Source organism: Kogia breviceps, chromosome 7, assembly GCF_026419965.1.
Source record: "Kogia breviceps isolate mKogBre1 chromosome 7, mKogBre1 haplotype 1, whole genome shotgun sequence".
In the NCBI taxonomy this organism is placed as follows: domain Eukaryota; kingdom Metazoa; phylum Chordata; class Mammalia; order Artiodactyla; family Physeteridae; genus Kogia; species Kogia breviceps.
The window spans coordinates 81,471,303-81,498,815 of NC_081316.1; the positions used below are offsets into that span (position 1 = coordinate 81,471,303).

Sequence of the window (27,513 nt, forward strand, 5' to 3'; positions counted from 1 at the left end):
ACTCCTTAGGTGTGTGTATGGAAGGTGTATGTGTGGAGGGAATTATAAAAGCATATGTATATAATAATTCTAGTTCTGTTAAAAACAGCACAACTGTTTATGCTCATGTATGCACTACACAGGAAAAATATGGAAGAAAAGACCACATACTTCTAACAGCAATTACTCTAGTAGAAATGTGAATGGAAGATGCTTGGCAAAGAGGATGAGGTACACTTTATACTCTGTTACACATTCAATAAGCATGTATTATTTGGGTAAGAATTTTAAAATTAACAATACAAACACAAAAAAAGTTAAAGGGAAATTTTAATTGACTAGAGCTGAAATAAACTCCTAATAAACAAACAAACAAAAAATGGCAACTGCCATTCTCACCCTCAATCCTGATCTACTGTCTTTTTTCACTATGGCACCACCATCCTCTCAGTTGCCTAAGTTAAAAAACCTGGGAGTCATTCTACAACCCTTCCTCTCCCTCCCTCTACTTTGTCCTTCAGTCAGTAAATATTTATCAAATGCTTTCTATGTTCCAAGAGCTATTTTAGATACTTAGAAAACTACTTTATAGTTTGACAGTTACAGAAAACTGTTTGTAGTCTGTCTTAGAACAAATCTGACAAACACAAAAACAAAACTGCCAAATCAATAGCAAGTCCTCTAGCTTCCGTTTTCTAAATATCTCTGAAATCTGCCCCACAACCTAATTTCTACTATAATTTTCATAGTTCAAATAAGAAATGATGAGGGATTAAATTCCTGCAATTCATTCTTTCTGAATTCTTCCTCATACCCCTTTAGTCTACCTTCATATGCCTTTAGACCACCTTCATACAGTTACTAAAGTATGTTGAACTTGTCATTCCTCTTACGGAAATTCTTTGATGCTTCTGTTATCGTCTGAATAAAAAAGAAACTGTGATATGCAAAGTCCTTCATGATGCCTATCTAGGTATCCTCCAGGTCTACCACTCCTCTTACCCTCCAACCCATACACACTTCACTGCTACCTAACATTCATATTTTCTCATGCCTCCCTGCATTTAAGGTGTTACTTCTGCTTAGAATTCCTTCTGCCCATCACTGACAAACTCCTGCACATCCTTTAAGACTCAGCTCTAGAAGCTTAGGTTTTCCTCTACAGTCCCAATGCACCTCTACTACTAGCCAATATCGCAACTGTTTATAGTGGCTATCTCCTTTAAGCTCCTTATCAACAGGCACCATACCTTCTACTCTCTTTAATCCTGAAGCCTACTTTAACAACTAGCATGTAAGTAGATATTTCACATCTGTCTCATAAATAAAGAATGAATGAGGGATTCCCCTAATGGAGCAGTAGTTAAGAATCCACCTGCCAGGGGCTTCCCTGGTGGTGCAGTGGTTGAGAATCCGCCTGCCAATGCAGGGGACACGGGTTCGTGCCCCGGTCCGGGAAGATCCCACGTGCCGCGGAGCGGCTGGGCCCGTGAGCCATGGCCGCTGAGCCTGCATGCCCGGAGCCTGTGCTCCACAACGGGAGAGGCCACAACAGTGAGAGGCCTGCGTACCACAAAAAAAAAAAAAAAAATCCACCTGCCAATGCAGGGGACAGGGGTTCGACCATGGGAAGATCCCACATGCAGCGGAGCGACTAAGCCCGTGTGCCACAACTACTGAGCCTGCGCTCTAGAGCCCACAAGCCACAACTACTGAGCCCGCATGCGACAACTACTGAAGCCCATGCGCCTAGAGCCCATGCTCCACAACGAGAAGCCACCGCAGTGAGAAGACCGCACACCACAACGAAGAGTAGCCCCCACTCACCGCAACTAGAGAAAGCCTGTGCGCAGCAACAAAGACCCAATGCAGCCAAAAATAAATAAATTAATTAATTAATAAAAAAAGAAAGAAAGAATGAATGAATGAGTGTTTAAACAGCTGTGTGACTTTGAGTAAAGCATACAACCCGAGACTTGGTTTCCTCGTATATAAAAAGGGGATAATCATATGTACCTCACGGGTTTGATTATCACATTTTGATAATCATGGGAGATAAAGTTCCTAGCATAGAATCTGATATACAGTAAATATTTAGTAAAAGTTGGCTTAACATACTTTTAAAAATTAGGTTGCATAAGCTAGCCTGGGAGCAGAACCTTATCCTTCTTTGGTAACCTGCATCCTGAATTTCAAACAAACTTGGAATAGAACCTATCTGTAAGTTGGAGTCCTTCTTTACTCTCTAGCAACCAATCTCTTCCTTGGTCAGGCTTTCCTCATGCCAGCAATACTGAACATATCATTCTCACTTTCACCTCAAGGCTTTGCTCTGCTTGTCTCTTTCGCCTAGGGTTTCATCTCCTCACTTTTCTCCCCACAGCTGAACTTTGTAGATACTGAAAAGTCCACAAGAAAATTCCTATATTTATTTCCTGTTTTGCTTTATTAATCCATATTGCAACTACAGATGTATTATTTATAGCTATCATGTCACCTTCCAAGTTATCAGTCAGTCTTGCAACTGTGAAGAACTATTAAGGTTTCTTGTGTATCCTGCAGTTTTCCATCTCCATTAAGAAATTACCTGATGATCCAGCAACATGATTTCATATTCAGATTCCAAACCACATACTTCAATACTGAGTTCTTAATTACCCTGGATTCTCTGCTATTGTTTCATGAGTAATAATTAGTCTTAACTTCAACCAGACTGCAAGCTCTGAAATCCTATCTTTGACTTCTGGTTTCCTCAATACTAAGGACAGTCTTGAGCACAAAAGCTAACAAGTACTTCCAAATTAACTGCAAAAAAGACACCAAACTCTAAACAAAATTATAAATATTTTAAAGATATCTGTATGAAGACACAATTTATATTCCATTGTTGTCTACCTTCTTTAAAATTTGTATGTGGGATATTGACTAATCAATTTCTAGATACCTTGTGGGCATGTCTGTATACCATATATATGTGTATATATACATATGTATATATAAATATATATAACTTAGAAACTTTTCCCCTAGGCTCACAGAATCCTACCTTTCCAAATGTAGGATTTGTTTCAGAAGAATCAATGATCATCACAGAAATTACAATCTTGTTTCATTATTGTTGTGATAATGTGTTTCATCTATAGGTCACTGAGGAAACAATTTGTGTTCCATTGTCATCTATCTGCTTTAAATTCCTTATGTGGGTATCAATTGAACAAAATGGAATCTTGGCTTAAGACATATGACAATGATCTATTTCATATACATTATATATGTTGTATAACATTAACACTGTTTGATAATTTTGACATTATATCTAAAAACACAGCAGAGGAAAGAAGCAATTTTTTAAAAAACTGGAATCTATGTTGTATATATGTGACATGGCTCTGTGTGAAACCAGTTTTAAAGAAAATGGGCAAGAGCTACTTATTAAGTTACCTGTAATCATTCCGATCATCAGCTTTTATTCCAGGCCAATCTCTCTTCAGATATTGACTAGCCAACTTCTGGATACCCTGTTAAAAAATACATATATAATATAATAAAATATAATATAAATTATAAAATAAGTATTGTGCTATAAAGGAAGCTCTTTTCCTTAAAATACATTACTTAGCAAATCCCATCTTTCCATATATAAATTTAATTCAGAAGTAAATAACCAATGATAAATGGTAGAACACCATAACTTGTTTCATTATTTTCAAAGTCTTCTCTTGTCCTCATTTTTAGGAAAAAGGTGAGCATAAAGATGAGAAAATTGAAACTTAATTGAAATGCTTTCCACTTCACCAAACTATGTGACCAGCCATAAAGACAAACTACCCCGGTATATCACAGGGAACACAGCTGTCCACCTCCACAGAGCTCTGATTACTCAGCTTGACATGTCAATTTTCCATCATTCCTCGGCTGCAGCATATACTGCATTTCTGAATCCCAGCAGTCAAACTCATATACCAGGAAAGACTACAACACATTCAATTTGGAGCAGACAGATAAACACTGGCTTGTAAAATTAATGGACAAACCTTGTTGCTTGCTATTCCATACTAGTAATTTTCAAGACAGACTTTAAGAGTTTTTTTCTTTTTAAATAATACCATGGCACAAATCACTTAAAATGAAAAAAGTAGTTTCACAAAGAAATACTCACTTATTGTTATCCATACAAACATGAACCTGGACAAAACAGAGTATCCATAATAGGTACAGGATTTTATTGGCAAAGTTAAGCTACTCACTCTGAATATACAGCATACTACTTTTAGAAGGAAACATATGTGGTTCCCTAACACTGTAACAGGGTCCAATGTAATGGATCAGAAATCATTAACTTTGGGATATTCATCTCTATACATGCAACTTTTAAAAGAACAAATAAAATGCTGAGATGAAGAACAATCACATTAATTGACTGCCTACTTTAAGCAGAAGCTGCCCAAGTAAAATCAGTGGTGCATTCTATACATGGTACCTTTCTACTAAGGTCTGCTGCCAAATCAGTTTGGTTTAATTAAATCCATTGTTGAATGTTTCTGTTTACCATTATTTCAATGAGCCCAAAGGGTAGCAGGTACTACAGAGAAGCTCCTTTGAATCTCGAGTTCCTTTTGAATTTGGCAATAGTTTGGTTTCACTATTTTCAGGTCCTATGTATTCTGAAAACTCACATATAACCGCATATCCACAATACTTCTTCCACTTACATAACTTGCACTTTGGGGAATACAATTACTAAGTCTTCCCTGAATACGTACAGAATTTTTTTTCACTTCTGTACCTTGTTCACACCGTTCTTTATTTGTATGAAATCTCTTCCTACCACTCCCATTCCTACCAGCTGAGTTCTTGCTGCCCCTCCTTTAAACTGATTTTTAAATTTCTGAACACAAAATATTCAAAAGTATATAAAGAAAAATGTGGAAAGTTTAAATGCCTAAGTGTTTGGTTTCATTTCATTAAAAGAGAATAGTTTATCATTCTTTCTGTATTTATTAGCTTGAATTCTTTTTTAAAGAACTATCCCTCCTGGACTGTTTGGGTATGCTGAGGTACAGTTCTTAGAGGAAAGGCAAGATAAATACTTGACTGTCCAGTTTTGGTCCAAAAGTGAACAATGAATTTTTAAAGTAACATTATGAACTCACATATTTTGAATAATGGATGCGTTTCAATCTATTGCAGTCACAATTCTCTTGATGCTCCAAATGCTACATCTGTGGTCAGTGGGAGTTCCTCCAAGTTGGCTCCCCATATCATGACCCCAATAGACTTTAATAATTTCTTTGTTTTCTTTTACAGTTCCTATTCCAGATCTGCAGTAAGCTAGTTTTCCAAGGAATTCTGATTACTTTCAGAGAAACCATATTTAGAGACCACAATCTAGGTACTTCCTTATCCTTTTGGTCTTACTTTGTATCTTTCTCTAAGAGGGCTTTCCTAATCACTGTATACAAAGTAGCTCACTCTTTACCCAGTTGCTCTCTCTCACATCAGCCTACTGTATTAATAATCCTTATACACTGTTACTGTCTGGTTTAAATACGCTTTGCCTATTTGCTGACTATAAGCTCCATCAGGTACAGATCTTGTCTTTTTTCTTTCTTTTCGTTTTTTTAATCACTATGTCTCCAGGCTATAGCAAAGAGCCTAGTATTTAGCTGATCCCAATAATATTCCCTGATTGCACGAATAAATGCCACCTACTTTATTCCATTTCTAATGTATAACACTCAAACTCCTTTTGTGTTTTTGCCATTCTGAGTTAGAATGTTTAGATCAAAATTTCCCTAATTTTCATATACTCAAATAACAAAACATATATCAGATTTCTAAGATTATGACCAGATGGTTTTTATACAATAAATAAATAAGTTCCTTAAGTAAAATTATAGTCAAGTTTGACCATCTCCATTACTGAAAGGGAACATATGTGTAGATACTCTGAAGCAATGAAGTAAGTTTATTCCACATTTAGAAGGCAGTACATATTAATTTTTATGAAGATTCAAGTAAGTTAAGATCCCTGAATTCAAAGAACTCATAATATGTAGACAGGAATAAGAAGCATACAGCATAAAATGGGAGGCAATGGATGGGTTGCTGCCAAATAAGTGGCAATATGTGATACAAGTACCCAGAGGAGGAAAGGATCATCTGATATTTTCTTAACAAATTTACATCTCAATAATATGATAGTGACTTTTTCAGTTTAATAACTGCTAAAGTGGTTGCAGAACAATTTTTACAGAACATGGGATATGATAGGAGCCTCAGATTATGAGAAGGACTAAGAGGGCAGAATGACAGCACTGTAAATTTATATAAAACAAATGAACTTACTAACAAGCATCTCAACACACTTATTTCTCTTAATTCTGTCAGTCCTTGTTATAACTACAGAGAAATTGGACGCTTAGAACATAAAAAACTTACTTAAAGTCACAGTTAAGTATGAATTAGAATCTAGTTAAGTTTGAATTAGAATCCCTAGTTATCATTCTAAATCTTTGCCTACAAAATCACTGTAGATTTTATATAATTCTTTAAAATTTCTTGAAATTATTTCAACTTGTTATTTTTGTGCCTTATAAGTTACAATAGCAATTTCTAGAGCTCTAAACCACAATGTTGAACTGTACTAAATTGAATGGAGTGCTTCAGAGATGAGATGAGGGATTCATGAAATAGACAAACAGTGAGATCTTTAGATGAAAGACTTTATTCAAGTTAGTTCAGAGAGACAGGAATCATGGCTTCTGTGTGCTCCATGCAGCTGTTCAAGATCTAATCTGCATGGATGCTCAAGAAATACTCCATGGCCCTTATAAGAAAGGTCCTAAATAACATTTCATGCTTCTGAAAGCATTCTATACTTAATTGGTTTACCTTTTACATTATGCTTAAAGCTACACCTTATGAATAAAAGGTTTACTTGTACAGAAAATTAAATCTACCACAAGTAAATGGCTAAGGAAGATAAATCCGTGGCTGGTAATTTAAAAAAAAAATTTTTTTTTAAATCACTTCCCTGGCCCACAACATTACTTTACATTACATTACTCTTTAAAACTGATGCATTAGATATAATATTTATATTTACATGAGTATCACTAATACATAATGTTGATTTGATTTCCAATACAATTTACTCTGGAGCAGTGGTTTCCATAAAAATGTACTATCAATATACTCTTTGCAACCTCCAATAATATCCCATTCCAACTTTAAAAAAAGCCATCAGTGTTTGATGTAAGACTTGCTTTGTTTCACCTCTCAATAACACTTGCTATATTGCTCTAACAAGTGAAGCAACACAAAGAAAGACACTGTTCAATAGACACTGGGAAATGGACTGATGGCTTAACCTTTTGCCCATTTACCACAGAAAGCTGAGCAGAAGTGTGCCCCATGGATCTCACACAGGTTTTTCTGTATCCATTTTTCACCGCTAACATACAGAGAAACTAATATTTAAATTTTATAAGGATATGACATCAGATGGCACTTCAAAATTATAGGAAGCCATGTTACATAATATATTATACCTTTTTGTCATGAAATTTCCAACATTATGTAAATGACTTTTAAAAATTAAAGTCCACTGCATAAGTTGGATACTTCTCAAACTGATGTAAATTATACAATGATTATAAATTATACAATGTCTTAACTATTCTAAAATTACTTTAATAGTAACAGAGAACTTCACATCCCCCCTTACGCAAAGTTTTGAAACATTTTTCATTGTCTTGTACAGCACATAATTGAAGTTAAGGTAAAAAAAAATCAATATATTATTTTAAATTATATAATAAATTCTTTACTTACTTTTCTATTCATTTCATGATAAAATGAGGTATTAATCTCATGTTACATATTAAACATGTATTTAGATATTTTTAGATTTTTCCTTTTATCAAAAATAAAAATTAATTTTGTTTAAATTTAATTATGTAAGAAAAAACAAGTTCTAATGACATATTAAATGACCTATTTGATTTGAGGACCAAACAGAATAAAAAAGAGATGAAATTTAACACTCATTCATGATAAAAACTCTCAAGAAACTAGTAGCAGAAGAAAACTTCCTTAACCTAATAAAGGGTATATACAAAAAGCCTACAGTTAATGGGACTTCCCTGTTGGTCCAGTGGTTAGGTATCTGCCTTCCAGTGCAGGGGACGCAGGTTCAATCCCTGGAGGGGGAACTAAGATCCCACACACTGCGTGGCAACTGAGCCCACGTGCTCTGGAGCTGATGTGCCACAACTAGAGACCCCATGTGCCACAACTACTGAGCCCCTGTGCTCTGGAGCCTGCCTGCCACTAAGGAGAAGTCCGCAAGCTGCAACAAAGAGCCTGCGTGCCACAATAAAAGATCCCGCGTGCTGCAACTAAGACCCGCTGCAGCCAAATAAATAAATTTTAAAAATAATAAATGATTACATTAAAAAAAAAAGTCTAGAGTTAACATACTTCTAATGGAAAGTGAATGCTTTCCCCCTAAGACTGGGTATAAGGCAAGGATGTCCTCTCTCACCAGTCCTTTACAACATTGTATTTGTAATCCCACTTAGTACAAAAAGGCAAGAAAAAGAAGTAAAAGGTATACAAATTGGAGAGGAAGAAATAAAACTACTTCCATTCACAGATGACATGATTGTCTATGTAGAAAACCCCAAAGAATCTACAAAAACAACAACAACAAAAAACCCTCCTGGAACTAATAATTAAGTTTATTAGCAAGGTTGCAAGATACAGGGTCAAAATATAAAACTCAATTGTTCTCCTATGCACCTGTAATAAACAATTGGAATTTGAAACTTTAAAAAAAAATTAGGATAGCATTGGGGGGAAAATGAAATACTCAGGTATAAATCTAACAAAATATTAATATGTGTGAGAACTGTATGTGGAAAACTCCAAAACACTGATGAAAAAAATCCAAGAAAACCTCATGTTAATGGATTAGAAGAGTTCACATTGTTAAGATGTCAATTATTCTGAATTTCATCTATACATTCATTGCAATTCAAATCAAAATTCCAGAAAGCTTTTTTGTAGATATCAAAAGACTGAGTTTAAAATGTATATGGAAAGGTAAAGGTACTAAAATGGCCAAAATCATTCTGAAAAACAAGAACAAAGTCAGAGAACTCACATTATGAGTTCAAGGCTAATTACTATACTATAATGTTACAGTGTAGTACTGGCAAAAGAATGGACATATAGCTCAATGGAACAGAAGAGAGCCCCCAAATAGATCTATACAAATATAGTAAATTGATTTTTCACAAAGCACAAAGGCAATTAGATGGAGAAAGAATAGTCTGTATCAATAAATGGTGCAGGAACAATTGGATAACCATATGCCAAAAAATGAACATTAACACTTATCTCATAACTTACACAAAAATTAACCCAGAACAGTTCATAGACCTAAATGTAAAGTACATAAAGGTTCTTGCCCCGGTCCAGGAAGATCCCACATGCCGTGGAGCGGCTGGGCCCGTGAGCCATGGCCGCTGAGCCTGCGCGTCCGGAGCCTGTGCTCCGCAACGGGAGAGGCCACAACAGTGAGAGGCCCATGTACCGCAAAAAAAAAAAAAAAAAAGATAAGCTGAACTTTATTAGAATTAAATTCTTTCCTTTAGGAAAGACACTGTTAAGAGAATGAAGAAAAAAAAAAAAAAACAAGCTGCAGACTAGGAAAAATACACACATATCACATATCTGATAAAGGACTTGTATCCAGAATACATACAGAGCTCTTAAAACTCAACAGTAAAGAGAAAACCAACCCAATTTTTTAAATGAGCAAAAGATCTGAACACACACTTCATCAAGAAGATGTAGGGCTTCCCTGGTGGCTCAGTGGTTGAGTCTGCCTGCCGATGCAGCGGACACGGGTTCGTGTCCTGGTCCGGGGGGATCCCACATGCCACGGAGCGGCTGGGCCCGTGAGCCATGGCCGCTGAGCCTGCGCGTCCGGAGCCTGTGCTCCGCAATGGGAGAGGCCACAACAGTGAGAGGCCCGCGTACCACAAAAAAAAAAAAAAAAAAAAAAAAAAAAAAGTAAGGATGACAAATAAGCATATGAAAAATGCTGAACATCACTTGTCATTATGGAAATGCAGATTAAAACAACGAGATACCACTACATACCTATTAGAATAGCTCTTTGAGCTATTCCAAAAAAATACTACACTATCAAATGTTAGTGAGAATGTAGAGCCACAGGACACGCCTGTGCTGGTGGAAATGTAAAATGGTACAACCACTCTGGAAAACAATTTGGACATTTCTTATAAAATTAAACACAGACTTCCCATATGACTCAGCAATAGCACTCCTAAGTATTTAGCCAACTGATGTGAAAACTTATGTCCACAAAACCCTGCATACAAATGTTTCTAGCAGCTTTATTCATGAAAGTGGAAGCAGCCAAGATGTCCCTCAATAGGTGAACAGTTAAACAAAATATGGTACATCATTAGAATAGAGTACTATTCAGTAATAAAATCTATTAATTTACACAACTTTCTTTTTTGGCCGTGCCACATGGCAGGCAGGATCTTAGTTCCCTAACCAGGGACTGAACCCACACCCACTGCAGTGGAAGTGTAGAGTCTTAACCACTGAACCGCCAGGGAAGTCCTGGATAAATCTTAAATTCATTTTGCCAAGTGGAAAAGAGCCAAATCCAAGAGTTATGTACCTTGTGAAATAAAAGAAAATATTTATGTGTTGGTCTCTGTTCCTGGCACAGAGCTCATAAAACTTTTGTAAATAGAGGTGCTAGGAGAATTTTGTTCTAGCATTTAGTCTTTGACCCCAGTTCATGACACAGAGTTCCTAAGTCCCAATTATTTTCCTGGGTGATAGCAGGGTCTTTTGTTCTAATGAGGTGACTCTTTTGGTGGGCTCCTGGATGAGGGCTGGTCACCAGAAAGACCAAGCCATATTCTTGGAATTTCTAACCCTGTTTCTTAATTTCCAGAGAGGAGAAAGGGGCTAGACATGGAGTTAATAACTGATCACACCCACATGATGAAGCCTCCATAAAAACCCCAGTAGTATGGGGTACAGAGCTTCCAGGCTGGTGAACACTTAGAGGTGGTGGGAGAGTGGCACATCCAGAGAAGGCATGGAAGCCCTACACCCCTTCCTACATACTTGTCCTATACATCTCTTCCATCTGGCTGTTTCTGAGTTATATTCCCACTTAGAAGACTATTGCAGGAGAGGATTCTGGGAAGATGGCAAAGTAGAAAGCACCAGGATTCTGTTTCCCAGCACAGACAACAGATCCATTGACAGAATCTGTCTCACATAACTATTTTGGAACTCTGAAGTCTTTTTTTTTTTTGGCGGTACATGGGCCTCTCACTGTTGTGGCCTCCCCCATTGCAGAGCACAGGCTCCGGACGCGCAGGCTCAGCGGCCACGGCCCACGGGCCCAGGCGCTCCGCGGCATGTGGGATCCTCCCGGACTGGGGCATGAACCCGCGTCCCCTGCATTGGCAGGCGGACTCTCAACCACTGCGCCACCAGGGAAGCCCTGAAGTCTTTCTAAAGGTTGTAACTTCCGGAGAAAGGCTTGGATGTTAAATAAAGTTAATTTCAACTAATTTCTGCACTTAGCTCAGTAGCAGTTACCCCCCACCTCCCAGCCCAGTGGCAGGCAGCCATGAACTTGTTCCTGTAGCAGCCTGCATGCAACTTGCAGGAGACACCGTGGGCAATAAGGGCCCGTCCTCCAAATATCAGGGATCTGTGCTCTGATCACTGATTGCTGCTTCTGATCAAGGATGTGGAGACATAAAGGTGCAGACACAGAGGTAGATGGCCATTGTTGAACCCCTATTCACCAATGAAGAAAAGTGAACAAAGGCTAAGGAACCTTTGGGCCACCAACAAGTGGACCAATATATGCACTGTGGGAGTCCTAGAAGGAGAATAGAGAAAGGGACAGTGAGATTATACAAATAATTGTCAAAAATGTCCCCAACTTGACAAAAGACAAGAATATAAACAGCCAAGAAGCACAACAAATTCTAAGTAGGATGAACTCAAAGACCCACATTGAGACACATAATCAATGTGTCAAAAGCTAAAGACAAAAAGAGAATCTTGAAAGCAGCAAGAGAAAAGCAAATAGCCACATACAAGGTATCTTCAATAAGATTATCAGCGGAGTTTTCAACAGAAATTTAGGAGGGCAGAAAACAGTGGGTCCATATATTCAAAGTGCTAAAAGAAAAAAAAAACTGTCAATTGAAAATACTATATGCAGCAAAACTGTCCTTCAAAAGTGAGGGAGATATTAAAATATGCTCAGATAAACAAAAGCTGATGGAGTTCCTGACTACTAGACCAGCCCTGTAAGAAATGCTCAAGGGAATCCCGAAGGTGAAATGAAAGGACACTAGACAGTAACTGAAGCAGTATGAAGAAATAAAGATCTCACTAATGGTAAATATATAGGCAACTATAAAAGCCAGTATTATCATAACAGTGGTTTGTAACTCCACTTTCTGTTTTCTACTTGGTTTAAGAGACTATACATTTCTTTAAAAAATTGTTAGTCTAAAAGCTAGTGTTACTGTAAATTTGTTTTGTAACTCCACATATTGTTTTTTATATAATATGAAATTAATGCATCGAAAAAATTTTAGTTTATGTTTTTGGATACATAATATAAAAAAACTTAATTCTGTCCTATCAATAAATGAAAAGGTAGGGATGAAGCTGTAAAGGAGCAGAGTTTTTGTAATGCTTCTGAAGTTAAGCTGGTATAAATTCAAATTAGAGTTTTACAACTTTAGAATGTTAAATATAACCACAAAGAATATACACAAAAGGAAAAAGAAAATTAAAACGTTCCACTACGAAAACTCAACTAAACACACGAGACAATAATACAAAATGACAAAGAAGTCAGTACATTCTTACTTTAAATGCAAATAGATTAAGTCTCCAATCGAAAGACAGAGAGATTAGCAGAATAGATTAAAAATCATGATCCAACTATATGCTGTCTACAAGAGACTCTTTAGATCCAAAGAAGACTATTGCAGCAGTATTCTGGCAGAGATGATGAGGGTTTGAACTGTGGTGGAGACACTGGAGATAGAGAGAACCAGACTGATTTATAAAGGTATCTGGCAGGTTAAAACTGACATGATTGGTAATGGTCTAGCTATGGAAGAGATAAGAAGGAAGGAGACAACAAAGATGACCCTTTGGATTTTGGCTTTATACAAATGGACAGATGATGGTATGTCCCCCAGGGATGAATACACTGGTAGACTATTTAATTGCAGAAAGGGTTGTTGGATTATAATACAAATGATATTAGGTTTAGCAGAAGTATAAGAGAAGGTACTATCTCTCCTAAAGTGAGAAATGTCAGGAAAACCTATGTAAACTTAAGTACATTGGAACTGGATCTGAAAGAGCAAATAGGAATTTGAGCAACTGAGAAAGGAAGAGGGCATTCCAGGGTTTGGCATAACTTAGGTGAAAAAAATTCGTGATGAAAAAATAGTAGGGAAAATGTGGGAGAAGGGTTGGTGGGGTAAATTTTTTACTTCTAAGCATCCAACTTGTTCTTTGAAGTTTACACTTACACTTATATAGTGAATTCTTCTTTAGTGCTCAGGAATTAACTACTCTCAAAGAAGTTTTCCATGAAGTTATTCTTGTTCTTTAAGAAAGACCCTCCAATGTCTTTCTTTTACTCAATTCAGAGTAAAAGCACCGTTACTACCATTCAGCTTAAAACAGAATCATAAAAACACATTTAAAAAGATGTTTCGGGGGCTTCCCTGGTGGCGCAGTGGTTGAGAATCCGCCTGCCGATGCAGGGGACACGGGTTCGTGCCCCGGTCCGGGAAGATCCCACATGCCGCAGAGCGGCTGGACCCGTGAGCCATGGCCGCTGAGCCTGCTCGTCCGGAGCCTGTGCTCCGCAACGGGAGAGGCCACAACAGTGAGAGGCCCGCGTACCGCAAACAAACAAACAAACAAAAAGATGTTTCGTTGGAGAGTTATGGTCCTAATAATAACTGGAATAAGTTAATTTACTGTGCTTACACAAAACTCAGTGTTTCCCTTAATATACAAAAGAGGTATAAAAGGTATCTGCCCGAAATATTCTTAGTTCTCCACTGAATGCTGCTATTACTACAGTTTAATAAGAGAAAGTATGTGCAAAAATCCTGTTGGACTTAAACACAGAGAACATGTTAAATGTCCAGTTTATATAATGCTGTTGCCAATAGGAGTGTATAACTTGGAAGTTTGTTTAGTAAAATGTATCTTCCTTTTAGGAGGCAAGGCCAAATCTACCTGATGTTAAATGCCAGTTATTTAACAATTTTCAAGTTCACTTCAACCATTTCCCCCCACTCCAGATAGTCTTGTTTATGCCTACAGAGTTCTTCCATTTACTCCCAAAGCAATTTATATGCAAGCTTTAATCAACAGAAAACCCTACTGACTAAAAGGCTTACCTCTCCTATTTCAATAGTTTTTACTTCATTTTCCATTTTTCAGTAGATTGTTTAAACCACGAAATGGTGGTTATACTTTTATGAATGTTTTTTCTTTCCCCCACATTTTGAGAATTTTTCTTTTCACATTGCTGGAAGCTTTTAGTAAGAAAAACAAGTTTTTTACTGTGTGTTACAGTTATCTTCCAATAAAGATTAATATTATTTGTTGTCAAAAAACAAATTTGGGGGATTTATTTTATAATATTTAAAATATTATCAACTGGAAAACAAATGACACAGATTTTTAGAGCAAAATATACTAATTCTGGCTTATTTTGAATATTAAAGAGTCACTAGACATCATTAAAATTGTGGTTTTTTTCCATTTTTTAAATTAAAGTTAGATTTCAAGGCTTGGATTAGCTGATATCTATTTGTAAGCTTCTGACTGAAGGGTTTTATTGAGGGGAAAAACAACCTAGTTGCTGTTGTTTTAAACAGTAAGAAAAGTGTTATTTAGTCAGCATGATTGAACTGTCCACTTGATCTCAAAGACAGCTGTAAAAGCAGTTCCTTTTTCAAGCAGAAACTGGAATGTAGCAAATCAGCAAGCAATTTCATGAGCTGGACCCTTAGTTATCTTAAAATAGAGGGGGACATTCCAGAAGAAACAGACAAAATGTGACTGAAATTCAAGGCAAATGAGAGCCATTCTACCTCATTTCTCTTGTTGAATGGAAAACATAACTAGTCATTAGAGTTAATATTTGAGTACTTACTATTTGCACTCAACTAACATTTAAAGCCACCACCTATGCAGTAGATGCAACGGAAGTTTTAAAAGGCTAAGTAATTTGTGTAAGATCATGTAGCTAGTTAAGCCTGGGTTCAAAACCAGGTCTTATTTCAAAGTTTAAAACACTTTCTGAGCACTCAACTCACTCTGATGTAACCACAGACTATCTCAAACCACTATATATTTTGGCTAAGTGATGTCTGTAAGTTCTTTAAAGGACAGGGCTATAAAAATCTAGCACAGCTCAGTCTTTGCTCAGTAAATAAATGCTGAACCAAATCATTAACCATTTTGGTGAACAAATAAACACATACATTTTTAAATTAATAGAGTTTTTTTTTAAGAGCAATTTTAGGTTTACAGAAAAACTGAGCAAAAAGTAGAGTTCCCATATACTCCCTGGACTGTCCTAATATTAACATCTTGCATTAGTATAATACATGTGTTACAACTGATGAACAACATATTGACACATTATTAACTGAAGGCCACAGTTTACATTAGGATTCACCGTTTATGTTGTACAGTTCTATGAGTTTTGACAGATGCACAATGTTATGTATCCACCATTGCATTATCATAATAATAATTTCACTGCTTTTAAAACTACCCTGTGAGCCACCTACTCATCTTCCCTTCATCCTCCTCCCTCCCAACCTCTGGCAAACACCAAAATTTTTACCATCTCTATAGTTTTGCTTTTCCAGAATGTCATATATTTGGAATCACAGAGCTTTGTAGCCTTTTCAGATCAGCTTCTTCCAGTTTACAAGATGCATTTAAGTGTCTGCTATGTCTTTTGGTGGCTTGATAGCTCAGTTCCTTTTATCACTGACTTCTATTCCATTGTCTAGATATACCACAAGTTGTTTATACATTCACCTATTAAAGGACATCTTATTTGCTACCAAGTTTTGGCAATTATGAACAAAGCTGCTACAGACATTGATGTACAAGTTTTTGTGTGAACTTAAGTTATGAACACATTTGGGCAAATATCAAGATGTGCAACTACTTGATTATGTGATAAGACTGTGCTTAGCTTCCAAAAGTGGCTATACCATTTTCCATTCCCACTAGCAATGGGAATCCATTGCTCCACATCCTAGACAGCATTTGGTGTTGTCATTATTTTGGATTTTAGCCAAACAGGTGTGTAGTGGTATCTCACTGACAATTCCTTAATGACATATGATGTTGAACATCTTTCATATGCTTATTTGCTCCATGTATATCTTTTCTGTTGAAGTGTCTGTTCAAGTCTTTGACCTACTTTATTCTTTTTTTAAATTACTTTTGGCTGTGTTGAGTCTTTGTTGCTGCGTGCGGGTTTTCTCTAGTTATGGCGAGCAGGGGCTACTCTTCATTGCGGTGCACAGGCTTCTCATTGCAGTGGCTTCTCTTGATGTGGAGCACGGGCTCTAGGCACGCAGACTTCAGTAGCTGTGGAATGTAGGCTCAATAGTTGTGGCTTGCAGGCTCTAGAGCACAAGCTCGGTAGTTGTGGCTCACGGGCTTAGCTGCTCCACACAGCATGTGGGATATTCCCGGACCAGGACTCAAACCCGTGTCCTGTGCACTGGCAGGTGGATTCTTAACCACTGTGCCACCAGGGAAGTCCCTGACCTTTTAAATTGGGTCATTTATTTATTTATTTATTGTTGAGTTTTAAGATGTATTTGTATAATTTGGATTCAAGTGCTTTATCAGATACATGTTTTTTTTGGTACGCGGGCCTCTCACTGCTGTGGCCTCTCCTGTTGCGGAGCACAGGCTCTGGACACGCAGGCCCAGTGGCCGTGGCTCACAGGCCCAGCTGCTCCACAGCATGTAGGATCCTCCCGGACTGGGGCACGAACCCGTGTCCCCTGCATCGGCAGGCGGACTCTCAATCACTGCACCACCAGGGAAGCCCCAGATACATGTTTTGCAGATACTTTCTTTCAGTCTGTCTTTTCATTCTCTTAACAGCATCCTTCTCAGAGAAGATGTTTTTAATTTAACATCTATATCTTTAACAATGAGTCTTCATTAACTAAGGTTAAGGAATCTTTAGTCTTTAGGAATCAGATTAGTGAAAAAGGAAAAAACTAAGGCTCCAATGTTAGTTCTGACAATGGATTAAGTATGAAAATATGCACAGGTGGTATTTCACTCTAAAGCAGTGTAACTGATTGTGAAGAATTATACATAATCTAACTTTGAATAATAAACATAGAACTCTGAATTGAACTCTTCATAAAATGAGCAAGTTTTAGGGTAAATCATTTTCATAATTTAGCTGTTTTGAAAGTTTCAGTCACCATCATGCTCTCTTAAAATATGGATAATCTATAATGGTATCTCATTTCTACAAAAATAATTTTTTATCCCTAATGCTTCTAACAATACCAGTAAAGAATAATTTTCACAAATTCAATTAATAAATCTTTGTTACAAAGTAACATGTTATCTTCTGTTTTTTAAATGATCCTTTATCAAACGAAGGGTTTATTACAGTTATGTACAAAGTGCTATTAAGTAACAGAGAGCAAAAACCACTGGACAGATTTGAGAGAGGAGACAAGCAGAGCCAGGGAAAAGTTTCACAGAAAAAGTCATGTTTGAGCTGGGCCTTGAAGGAGGAAATATAAAGAACTTCCCAGTGACCAAGGAGAGGGGAAAAGATATGCATAAAAAAAAATGTCAAGTATAAAAATCTGAAGGAATTGGGGAGTCAGATAATATTGAGTTTAAACCCTGGTTTCATTACTCTCCAGGAGTACAATGCTAAACAAGTCACATCTCCTCTCTAACAGTTAATTTCCTTATTTGTAAAGTGGAGGTAAATTCATGATTTACAGGGCATGTAAAGTTTAAGTAAAGCTATTTTAATAAGCATTCAATAAGTGTTAAATTACCCACTGAAATTTAAAGGAGAGAACAATAATCAGATCTTTATTTTAGAATGATGATCATGGTGCTGATATGGGAGATTCATTATAAAGAGAAAGAGAAAGCAGGGTCATCCAATTAAGAAGCTACCATATGCTCTAAGCAGTGGAAAGAGAAAAGAATAAGAGATGCTCCAAAGCAAAACTAAGGCCTGGGAACTAACCACAGGTTGAAGGGAGAAGAAATTGAAATCAAGATGGATTACCATTAAGAATTTCTTAATACTGATCATAAATTTAAAAATCTAAAAGCTACTCTACCCATTAGGTATGATACAAATACTGTATGATTCCACTTAAATGAGATAGATTCACACAGACAGAAAATAAAATGGTGGTTTTCAGTAGCTGGAGGGAGGAGGGAATGGACACTTGTTGTTTAATGGATATAGAGCTTTAGTTTTACAAGATGAAAAAATTCTGGAGACTGTAAAACAATGTACACTTAACATTACTGAACTGTATATTTTAAAATGGTTAAGATGACAAATTTTATGTGTATTTTAACAGAGTGAAAAATAACTGTAAAAAAATTTTTTTAATAAAAAACATCACACACAAACTAAGGAGAGAGTCTGAGCTTTTCTTTCCATAAAGCACGAGTTCAGTCTTTCATACAATTTCATGTATGGCAGGTACTAAAGTCTCTTCCAACATAGTTGCCTCCTCCAATCAAGGATAGCAACACATCTCTCTCTCTCTCCCTCTCTCTCTCTCTCACACACACACACACACACACACACACACACACACACACACACAAATATATAAAGGGAAGGCAGAAGTTTGATAAGAGGTATGTTAAAGGGAAGTTCTGTTTGTTAATTTAAAAATGGAAGAAAAACATAGGCTGAGAGAAGGAGCCAATGTTAAAAAGAGGGACTGAAAACCAGGAGAAAATGGCTAACCGTTATAAAAATAAGGTTAACATAGCTGGAAAGGGTTAGGGTCAAGATGAAAGGTTGATTAGAAAGATGAACACTCTTTCAAACAAGGAAGGGAGGATAACAAGTATCCAGATAAACTTAAAAGGAGAGGAAGGTAACAAAATTAAGATAATTTACTATTTTAATTAGCATGAGACCTTTCAAAATGAACTAGTACAGTTTAGAGTAGGGATCCCAAAACTTTTTTGACTGCACCAATCTATCAGTAAAAAAAAAAAAAGTATATGTATATTTAGTTTTAAATAATACCTCAATGCTTTGTATTTACGTATTATATCGATTATAAAACATAACAAAAACACAACTTTAAGGGGATGAGATAAATATTCAATAATTAACTTTCCAATCTGATAGTCTCATATGTTATATACCAATAACTACTATCTCAAGACAGGTACAAGTTTAAAGCTCCTCATTATAAAAGTGGTTATAAATCCATTATTAAATGGTCTTCCAGGTAATCACAAGTTATTTTTGGCTTGCTTTTTTCAGGTTGTTTGAGCTATCATCATTTTTATATTATACTTAAGCTGATGAAGTGTTTTTAAAAGAAATGTTATCTCTGCTCTTTTCTTGGTGTTTGCTTGTTCTTGCATTATTAGAATTATCTTCAATGAATTTTCATATTATTCCCAGTGATATTTTAAAGCTATTTGTACAGTTTGTGAGATAGTTTAATTTAGAGAATATCATCAGTAAATCCACTTAGATGAAAACTGCTGTACAGTGCAACATACAAAGGCAAACAGTGAGAGTTTTTAAAGAACCCCTTAATGTATATATAACCATCTTGTACACCCCTAATAATGTGAACAACCTATTCTAGAGATCACTGATTTAGATCATGGGCTTTGGTCTCAGATTTGACATGTATTATACATGTGAACTCCGGCAAATTACTTGATCTCAGCTTCAGTCTCATAATCTGTAAAATTAGGTAGGTGAATACATACTTCAGTAGGTGAATGGCTAAACAAACTGCGGCACATCCAGACAACGGAATATTATTGAGCACTAAAAAGAAATGAGCTATCAAGTCAAGAAAAGACACGGAGGAACCTTAAACAGATATCACCATGGGGAAGAAGCCAATCTGAAAGGCTACATACTGTGTGATTCCAACTATATGACATTCTGAAAAAAGGAAAACTATGGAGACAGTAAAAAGATCAGTGGTTCCCAGGGGTTAGGAGGGAAGGAAGGGAAAATAGGTGGAGCACAGATGATTTTTAGGGCACTGAAACTATTCTGTGTGATAGTATGATGCTGGATACACGTCACTATACATTTGTTAAAATCCATAGACTGTGTAACATGAAGAATGTAAACTATGGACTTTGGGTGATTATGATGTGTCAATGGAGGTTCATTGGCTGTAATAAATGTACCACTCTTGTGTGGGATGTTGATAGTAGGGGGAGGCAATGCACGTGTAGGAGCAGAGGGTATACGGGAACTCTGAACTTAACTGCTCAAAATTACTGTGAACCTAAAATTGCTGAAAATTAAAGTCTATTTAAAAATTAAGCATACCACCTACCTCAAAAAATAGATTGTTGCAATAATCAAATGAAATAGCACATAAAAAGTACCTGATGTGTATACTACAGGTACTCAATAATGTCTCTTAGCAGTATTCAATCTTTCATTCATTCAATAAATATTTAATGAGAACTAGGAGAAGTGACGGTTGTCACAACCACATAAATTTTGTCCTCAAATAACTCTGGCAAGTAATTTTTAAAAAAATGCTAACTAATTCACTGATCACTTCTCTAATATTGAGACTTTTCTTATATAGTATGATTATAGGGTCAATCAGTTACAAGTTAATTCTAACATGAAAATTTAATTCAGTTGGTCTTATGTACAAGAAATATCAACATTATGTCAAATGTAAGTTTAAAAAAAAGAAAAACAAAAATTTCCCATCACAGGCTGAATATAGATGATTAATAAAATTAGTCAACATAGCAATGTGTGCATTATTAGGACAGAAGCTTCCTAAATGAGTTATGGGGTTCATTATCAAGGAAAATGAAGGGAGTAGGACTGATTAGCATTTCAAGACCTTAGATATTTCTTCTTCTTTTGCTGACTTTACATAACGCTTAATTTATAATTTATAGAAGAATGAATACAAATCATTTTGAAGTATCTTTTAAAATTCCCACATCCCTAATTAATATTCATGACGATAATTTCACAAAGCAGTTTCAAAACTATGCCAGAGCTGGCATGGAAATATAGTTGTGCCAGTGGAAGAGGCAGGAAATTTCTCTCTCCCCCAAATGGAAGATTTAAGTTCAACACAAACATTTCCTAAAGGTTTCATAATATTTTAATCAAATTATTCATTACTCAGAAATAACACTATGAAGAAATAGATAATCATGTTACACAAAGGCCGAGTTCATTTGTTCTGGACAGGTGGCCAGACTGCAGCTCTGTGTCAGCAGCCCAAACCCGCCCACAATAGCCCTAAAGACGATTATGCAAATGCCAGCCAACCCAGCTATTTTCCCAGGAACAGGAGAAGGGCTCCTAGTAGAAGCTATAATTGTTCTGCAGTCATGTGGAAAAACAAGCAGGTTTTTTTTTTTTTTTGCTGGAGGCAGAGTGCTTTCACTAAGGGTACCACCACAATATGCATGAGATATAAAAACACACACACACACAAACACACGTCATGAAAAGACATGGAAGAGCCTTAAGTGCATATTCCTAAGGGAAAGAAGCCAATCTGGAAAGGCTACATACTGTATGTATGGGGTGGCGAACGCAATTGGGAGGGTTGTATATGTCTGTTTGTGTTTGATGTCTATTTCTCAGATGGCATACACAGCTTATTCCATCCTCTTCTCCAACCTCTCGTGGCTGAACAGCTCTGCCTTCTTATTAATACCAAATCTCCTCTGTTGGTTACACCTTCCCTTATCAGTAAGATATATACAGAAATGTATTAACTTTTGACCACTGCATCTTATAGATATGAGATAAATATTGTCTGGCAAAGCTGAATAAGAACTATTCTTACTCCATATACTTGAAGTATTTTTCTTTTTCATCCAGGGGCATAATGAAACAGGCTGAAGACAGAAACCCATCAGATCTGAAATACAACACTGACAAGGGAACACTGTTCCCTAGCATTTATTAACTAACACTATGTTATCAAAATTTGGGGTGGGGGTTGTTTTTTATTTTAAATAAAGTCATCAGATTCCTTAGTTTCTAAATGAGTGTTTTAAAGTTGCCTGCTCTGACACCTGATCTTACAATTATCTCTGGAATTAATGTTATTTCAAATATTACTGCTGTTGAATTTTTTACTCTACAGGATTCAAAAACAGTATTTTTTTTTTAACCTCTCTTGCCCTACTCATTCCTCAATTCCCTCCTGCGTAAGACAAAGAGACATTACCTGTTTGATTCAGTAAAAGGCATAAGATGGTCCTACTTTATCTACATGGAACTCAACAGTTTCTAGAACTCATGTTATACTAGAAAATGTGAGCAAGTCCTTCTGCCCTAAATTCATTTAAGGGAGGATTTTTCTCAAATGCTTGGAAACAGAGATTATGATATTCTTCATAGATGTCAAATATATTATTTTAAAATAAGACATTACAAAATTTTTAATGTTTAATTAAGAATATGGGGGTAAGGACAAATTAAGGGTATGTGATTAACAGATACAAACTACTGTATATAAAATAAACTGCAATGTCCTATTGTATAGCACAGGGAACTCTATTCAATATCCTGTGATAAACCATAACAAAAAAGAATATGAAAAAGAATATACATATATAACTGAATCACTCTGCTATACACCAGAAACTAACACAACATTGTAAACCAACTATACTTCAATAATAAATAAATAAATAGATAGATAGATAAGTAAAATAGATACTGCACAGCACAGGGAATTATACCCATTACCTTGTAATAACCTATAATGGAATATACTATGCAAAAATACTGAATCACTATGCTGTACATCTGAAACTAACACAATATTGTAAATCAACTATACTTCAATAAAAAGAAAATACATGTACTGTTAAGATTAAACCAACCATAAGTAGATAACTTCTTTAACCTCAGTAGTGTTACTAACATAAGATTTAGTTAATATAAACTCTACTGTCGGGCTTCCCTGGTGGTGCAGTGGTTAAGAATCCGCCTGCCAATGCAGGGGACACAGGTTCGAGCCCTGATCTGGGAAGATCCCACATGCCGCAGAGCAACTAAGCCCATGCACCACAACTACTGAGCCTGTGCTCTACAGCCCGCGAGCCACAACTACTGAAGCCCGTGCGCCTAGAGCCCATGCTCTGCAGTGAGAAGCCACCGCAATGAGAAGCCCGTGCACTGCAACGAACAGTAGCCCCTGCTCACTGCAACTAGAGAAAGCCCGCACGCAGCAACGAAGACCCAACACAGCCACAAATAAATAAAATAAGTAAATTTTAAAAAATATGTTAAACTCTGTCCATGAAACAAGTTAACATTCAAAACTCTTAAAAATGATTTAGCTCCAGCTTTGAAATAATCCAGTTTTCTTCTAGTAAACCTTCACAAAGTATTTTACTTATGTCTCTTATAGCACTTATCATATCCTTTAATTCATTCATTCATTCATTCATTTATTCATCCATTCATTCCTTGACCCTAAATTTAAACAGGTAAGTCACAGTTTCTACTCTCAAGGAACTGACACTCTAGTGAGGGAAGTATCTGATTCTTTAAAAACGTTTTCAATACATTCTGATGTAGGTATAGAGTAGACACCCAAGTTAAGTATGGCAGACTCTATTTACTATTCAAAAATATTCCCTACCACTCTACCAGGATGGCTAAAGTTAAAAACAAACAAACAAACAAGCAAATAGTTAATACCAAGTGTTAGTGAGAATGTGGAGAAATTGGAACCCTCACACATTACTAGTAAAATGTAAAATGGTGCAGCCACTTTGGAAGACAGTTTGGCAGTTCCTAAAAATGTTAAACACAGAGTTACCAAATGGCCCATCAATTCCATTCCTAACTGCATACTCAAGAGAAATGAAAACATATTTCACTTAAAAACTTGCACATGAATGTTCATAGCAGTCTGTTTCATAACAGCCCAGAAATGAAAACAATCCAAATGTCCTCAACAGATGAATGGATAAATAAAATGTGATATATACATAGCTATATCTATTCAATGGGTTATTACTTACCAATAAAAAGGAATAAAGTACTGATACATGTACCACATGAATGAACCATGAAAACAGTATGTTAGGCAAAAGAAGCCTGTTACAAAATACCACATATTATACAATTCTATTTATATAAAATGTCTGGAATAGGTAAATCCATACAGATAGAAAGTAAACTGGTGGTTGCCAAGGGCTGGAGAGACTGATGGGGAAACAGGGAGTGACTGCTAATGAGTACAGGGCTCCTTTTTGGGGTGATAAAAATGTTCTAAAATTGCTTGTGGTGATGGTTGCACAACTCTGAATATACCAAACACCACTGAACTGTACTTTAAAAGGGTGAATTGTATAGTATGTGAATTATATCTCAGTAAGGCTGTTATTAAACAAATATATACAGGGGGATGGTTTTCCCCCACCTCTAAGAGAGTATTACACTTTCCCATCCCAATGACATCAGGCTTGGCCATGTGACTGCCTTGGCCGATAAAATGTGAGTAGAAATGATGCATTACACTTCCTCCAAGCAGAAGCTTTAAGAATTAGGACATGGTTTGCCATACCCTCTTTTCCATTTACAAATATTCCAGATAGAGGCTATCTCATCAGACTGAATCCCAGAATAAAGATGTGACAATGTGGGAGTGAGCTATAGCCAACCTGCAACAGATTTATAAAGTAAGCAAAATATAAACCTTTGTTATTATAAGCCATTGAGATTTTAGGTTGGTTTGCCACCACAGAGTCTTGCTTAAAGTGTATATTATAACTTTTATGTATTGTTGTAATATGAAACCATAATAATAAGATATTTTAAAAATTATTTATTTTACCTTATCTTTTTATTTTCAATTTTGTGCACGCTCACAATATGCATAATGTATTAGTACAGGGTAGACATTTAAAAAGTTTGGAAACCATTTCCCTTGACTGCTGAGGACCTATACCTAATCTATTATTCTCTCAGACTCCTGGCATAAATTGCCCAGTGTCATTCTGTTTCTGACAGTGGCACCAAAGGGTACAGTAGGGGCTTAATAAATATGCCTCAACTGAAAAAATATCCTTCCAGGTGTCAAAAACAATACATTAGGATCAGGTCAGGAACATAAAATTCAAACTAACAGGCTAGTTATGAGTAGCATTAAATAAACCAAGAGGCTAAGCGGCAACCAGACCAGGGAGATGTCTACACAGAAGAAAACAATTAGTACAGGTTCCCTCCATAATTTGCACAAAGGGTAATTAATAACCAGAATGGTTAAAATTTAAAAGACCCAAAATATCAAGAGTTGGCAAAGATATGGAACAACTGGAACACCCATAAGCTGCTGGTGGGAGTTCAGATTGTGTAACAACTCTGAAAAACTGTTTGGCCATATCTACTAACAGTAAAGAGATGCATACCCTATGACCCAGTAATTCCTCTCCTAGATATATACCCAACCAAAATGTATACAAACTTTCATTTTGCCATAAACTGGAAACAAACCAAGGATCTGTCAACAGAAAAGATAAATGAATTGTGGTAATTTATTTAATGGAATACTTCTCATCAATGAGAATAAATGAAGCTTACTTGTAGTACACAATACATAAGAATCTTACAAATATAATGTTGACCTAAAGAAGCCAAACCAAAGAGTACTTACTGTATGATTCCACTTAAATAAGTTCACAAACAAGCAAAACAAACCTAGCCATTAAAATCAAGTTAGTAATTACCTTTTGGGAGGGGTCAGTGATAGGAATGAGCAAAAGGAGACTTCTGGAGGGCTAAAATCTTCTAGTTCTTCATCTGGGTAGTGGCTGACTAAGGTACATCAGTTTCACACTCATGATTGTACAAATATATATGTATACAGATCTCAATAAAAAATAATGTTTAAAAAATAAACACACTTCTAAATAACCAATTGATCCAAGGAAAAATCACAATGGAAGTCAGAAAAGACTTTCAACTGGCATATAAAAAGTCTACAGCAAGCATTATACTTAATGATGAAAGATTAAAAGGTCTTCTTTTGAGACCAGGAACAAGACAAGGATGCTTCAATTCCCACCTTCCTTCAACACTGGGGACCAATGACAGTAAGATAAAGCTAGAAAAAGAAATCAAAATTACAGGCAGTCCTCAATCTGCATGGTTCCAACACACATAACTTTCAGTTACTGCAGTTTGGATTACCACTCCCGCAACAACACAGTTTGAATTTTAGTTACCATGGTACATTAAATGTGAGTAACTATATCAGGTACAGGCTTCGCTGCTAGCTCTTTGGACCACAAACCACTGCAAATAACAGATGCATATCAAGATCAGTGACTTCTTTGAAACTATGTCAGTGATTGATCACTGTGCATCTATTATCCAGTTCACACACAGACAGTAAAGATGTAACTATGTTGCCTCTTTCTCTTACAGTGATAAAGCCACATGACACTTTATAAAAATGTATAATCAAAAGAAGGAATTAGGGCTTCCCTGGTGGCGCAGTGGTTGAGAGTCCGCCTGCCAATGCAGGGGACGCGGGTTTGTGCCCTGGTCCGGGAAGATCCCACATGCTGCGGAGCGGCTAGGCCCGTGAGCCATGGCTGCTGAGCCTGCGCGTCCAGAGCCTGTGCTCCGCAATGGGGGGCACCACAGCAGTGAGAGGCCTGTGTACTGCAAAAAAAAGAAGGAATTAGCTAACAAGGATGAAAGTGCAGCAAAGAAATAAAAAGTGTTAATGCTGGAAGTGAAATTCTAACCAGATGTCAATGAGTTGCAGAAAAAATGGCTGACTGTGGGAATGTTGATACTGCTGCCATTTTAAAAGAGATTCTAGATATGCAGTCACAGGGAGAAGGGGAACATACTGATGTAAAATGAAGAAAGCTAGTGTGAAGAAAAGAATGGAGTTATCCCAGAGGAATGCTGCTGACAAAAAAATTTCACATTACAGGAACTCTCAGACTTCATGACACTGCAGCTTCAAAGGACAAATGCTGGAAGCTAATTCAAATACAGAAAAGAGCATAACAATTCACCAAGGCATATGACAAGAAAAAAGGCAATCACTGATCCTTGGGTGGAGCTCCCAGTTTCTGGTTCTACATGTAAGAAGCTTGTAAGTTACCCACTCTGCCCTAACA

At 36.5% G+C, this 27,513-nt stretch overlaps 1 protein-coding gene across 6 annotated transcripts in view; it reads right to left on the bottom strand.

The window, feature by feature from the left end:
• FCHSD2 (FCH and double SH3 domains 2) overlaps positions 1-27,513 on the bottom strand; it is a 316,584-nt gene that overhangs the window by 190,758 nt on the left and 98,313 nt on the right. For all 6 annotated transcript variants that reach the window (XM_059069671.2, XM_067038840.1, XM_059069670.2 and 3 more), the window contains exon 4: positions 3,421-3,497. In XM_059069671.2, coding sequence (XP_058925654.1) covers positions 3,421-3,497 — 77 coding nt within the window. The remainder of the gene's footprint in view (positions 1-3,420; positions 3,498-27,513) is intronic.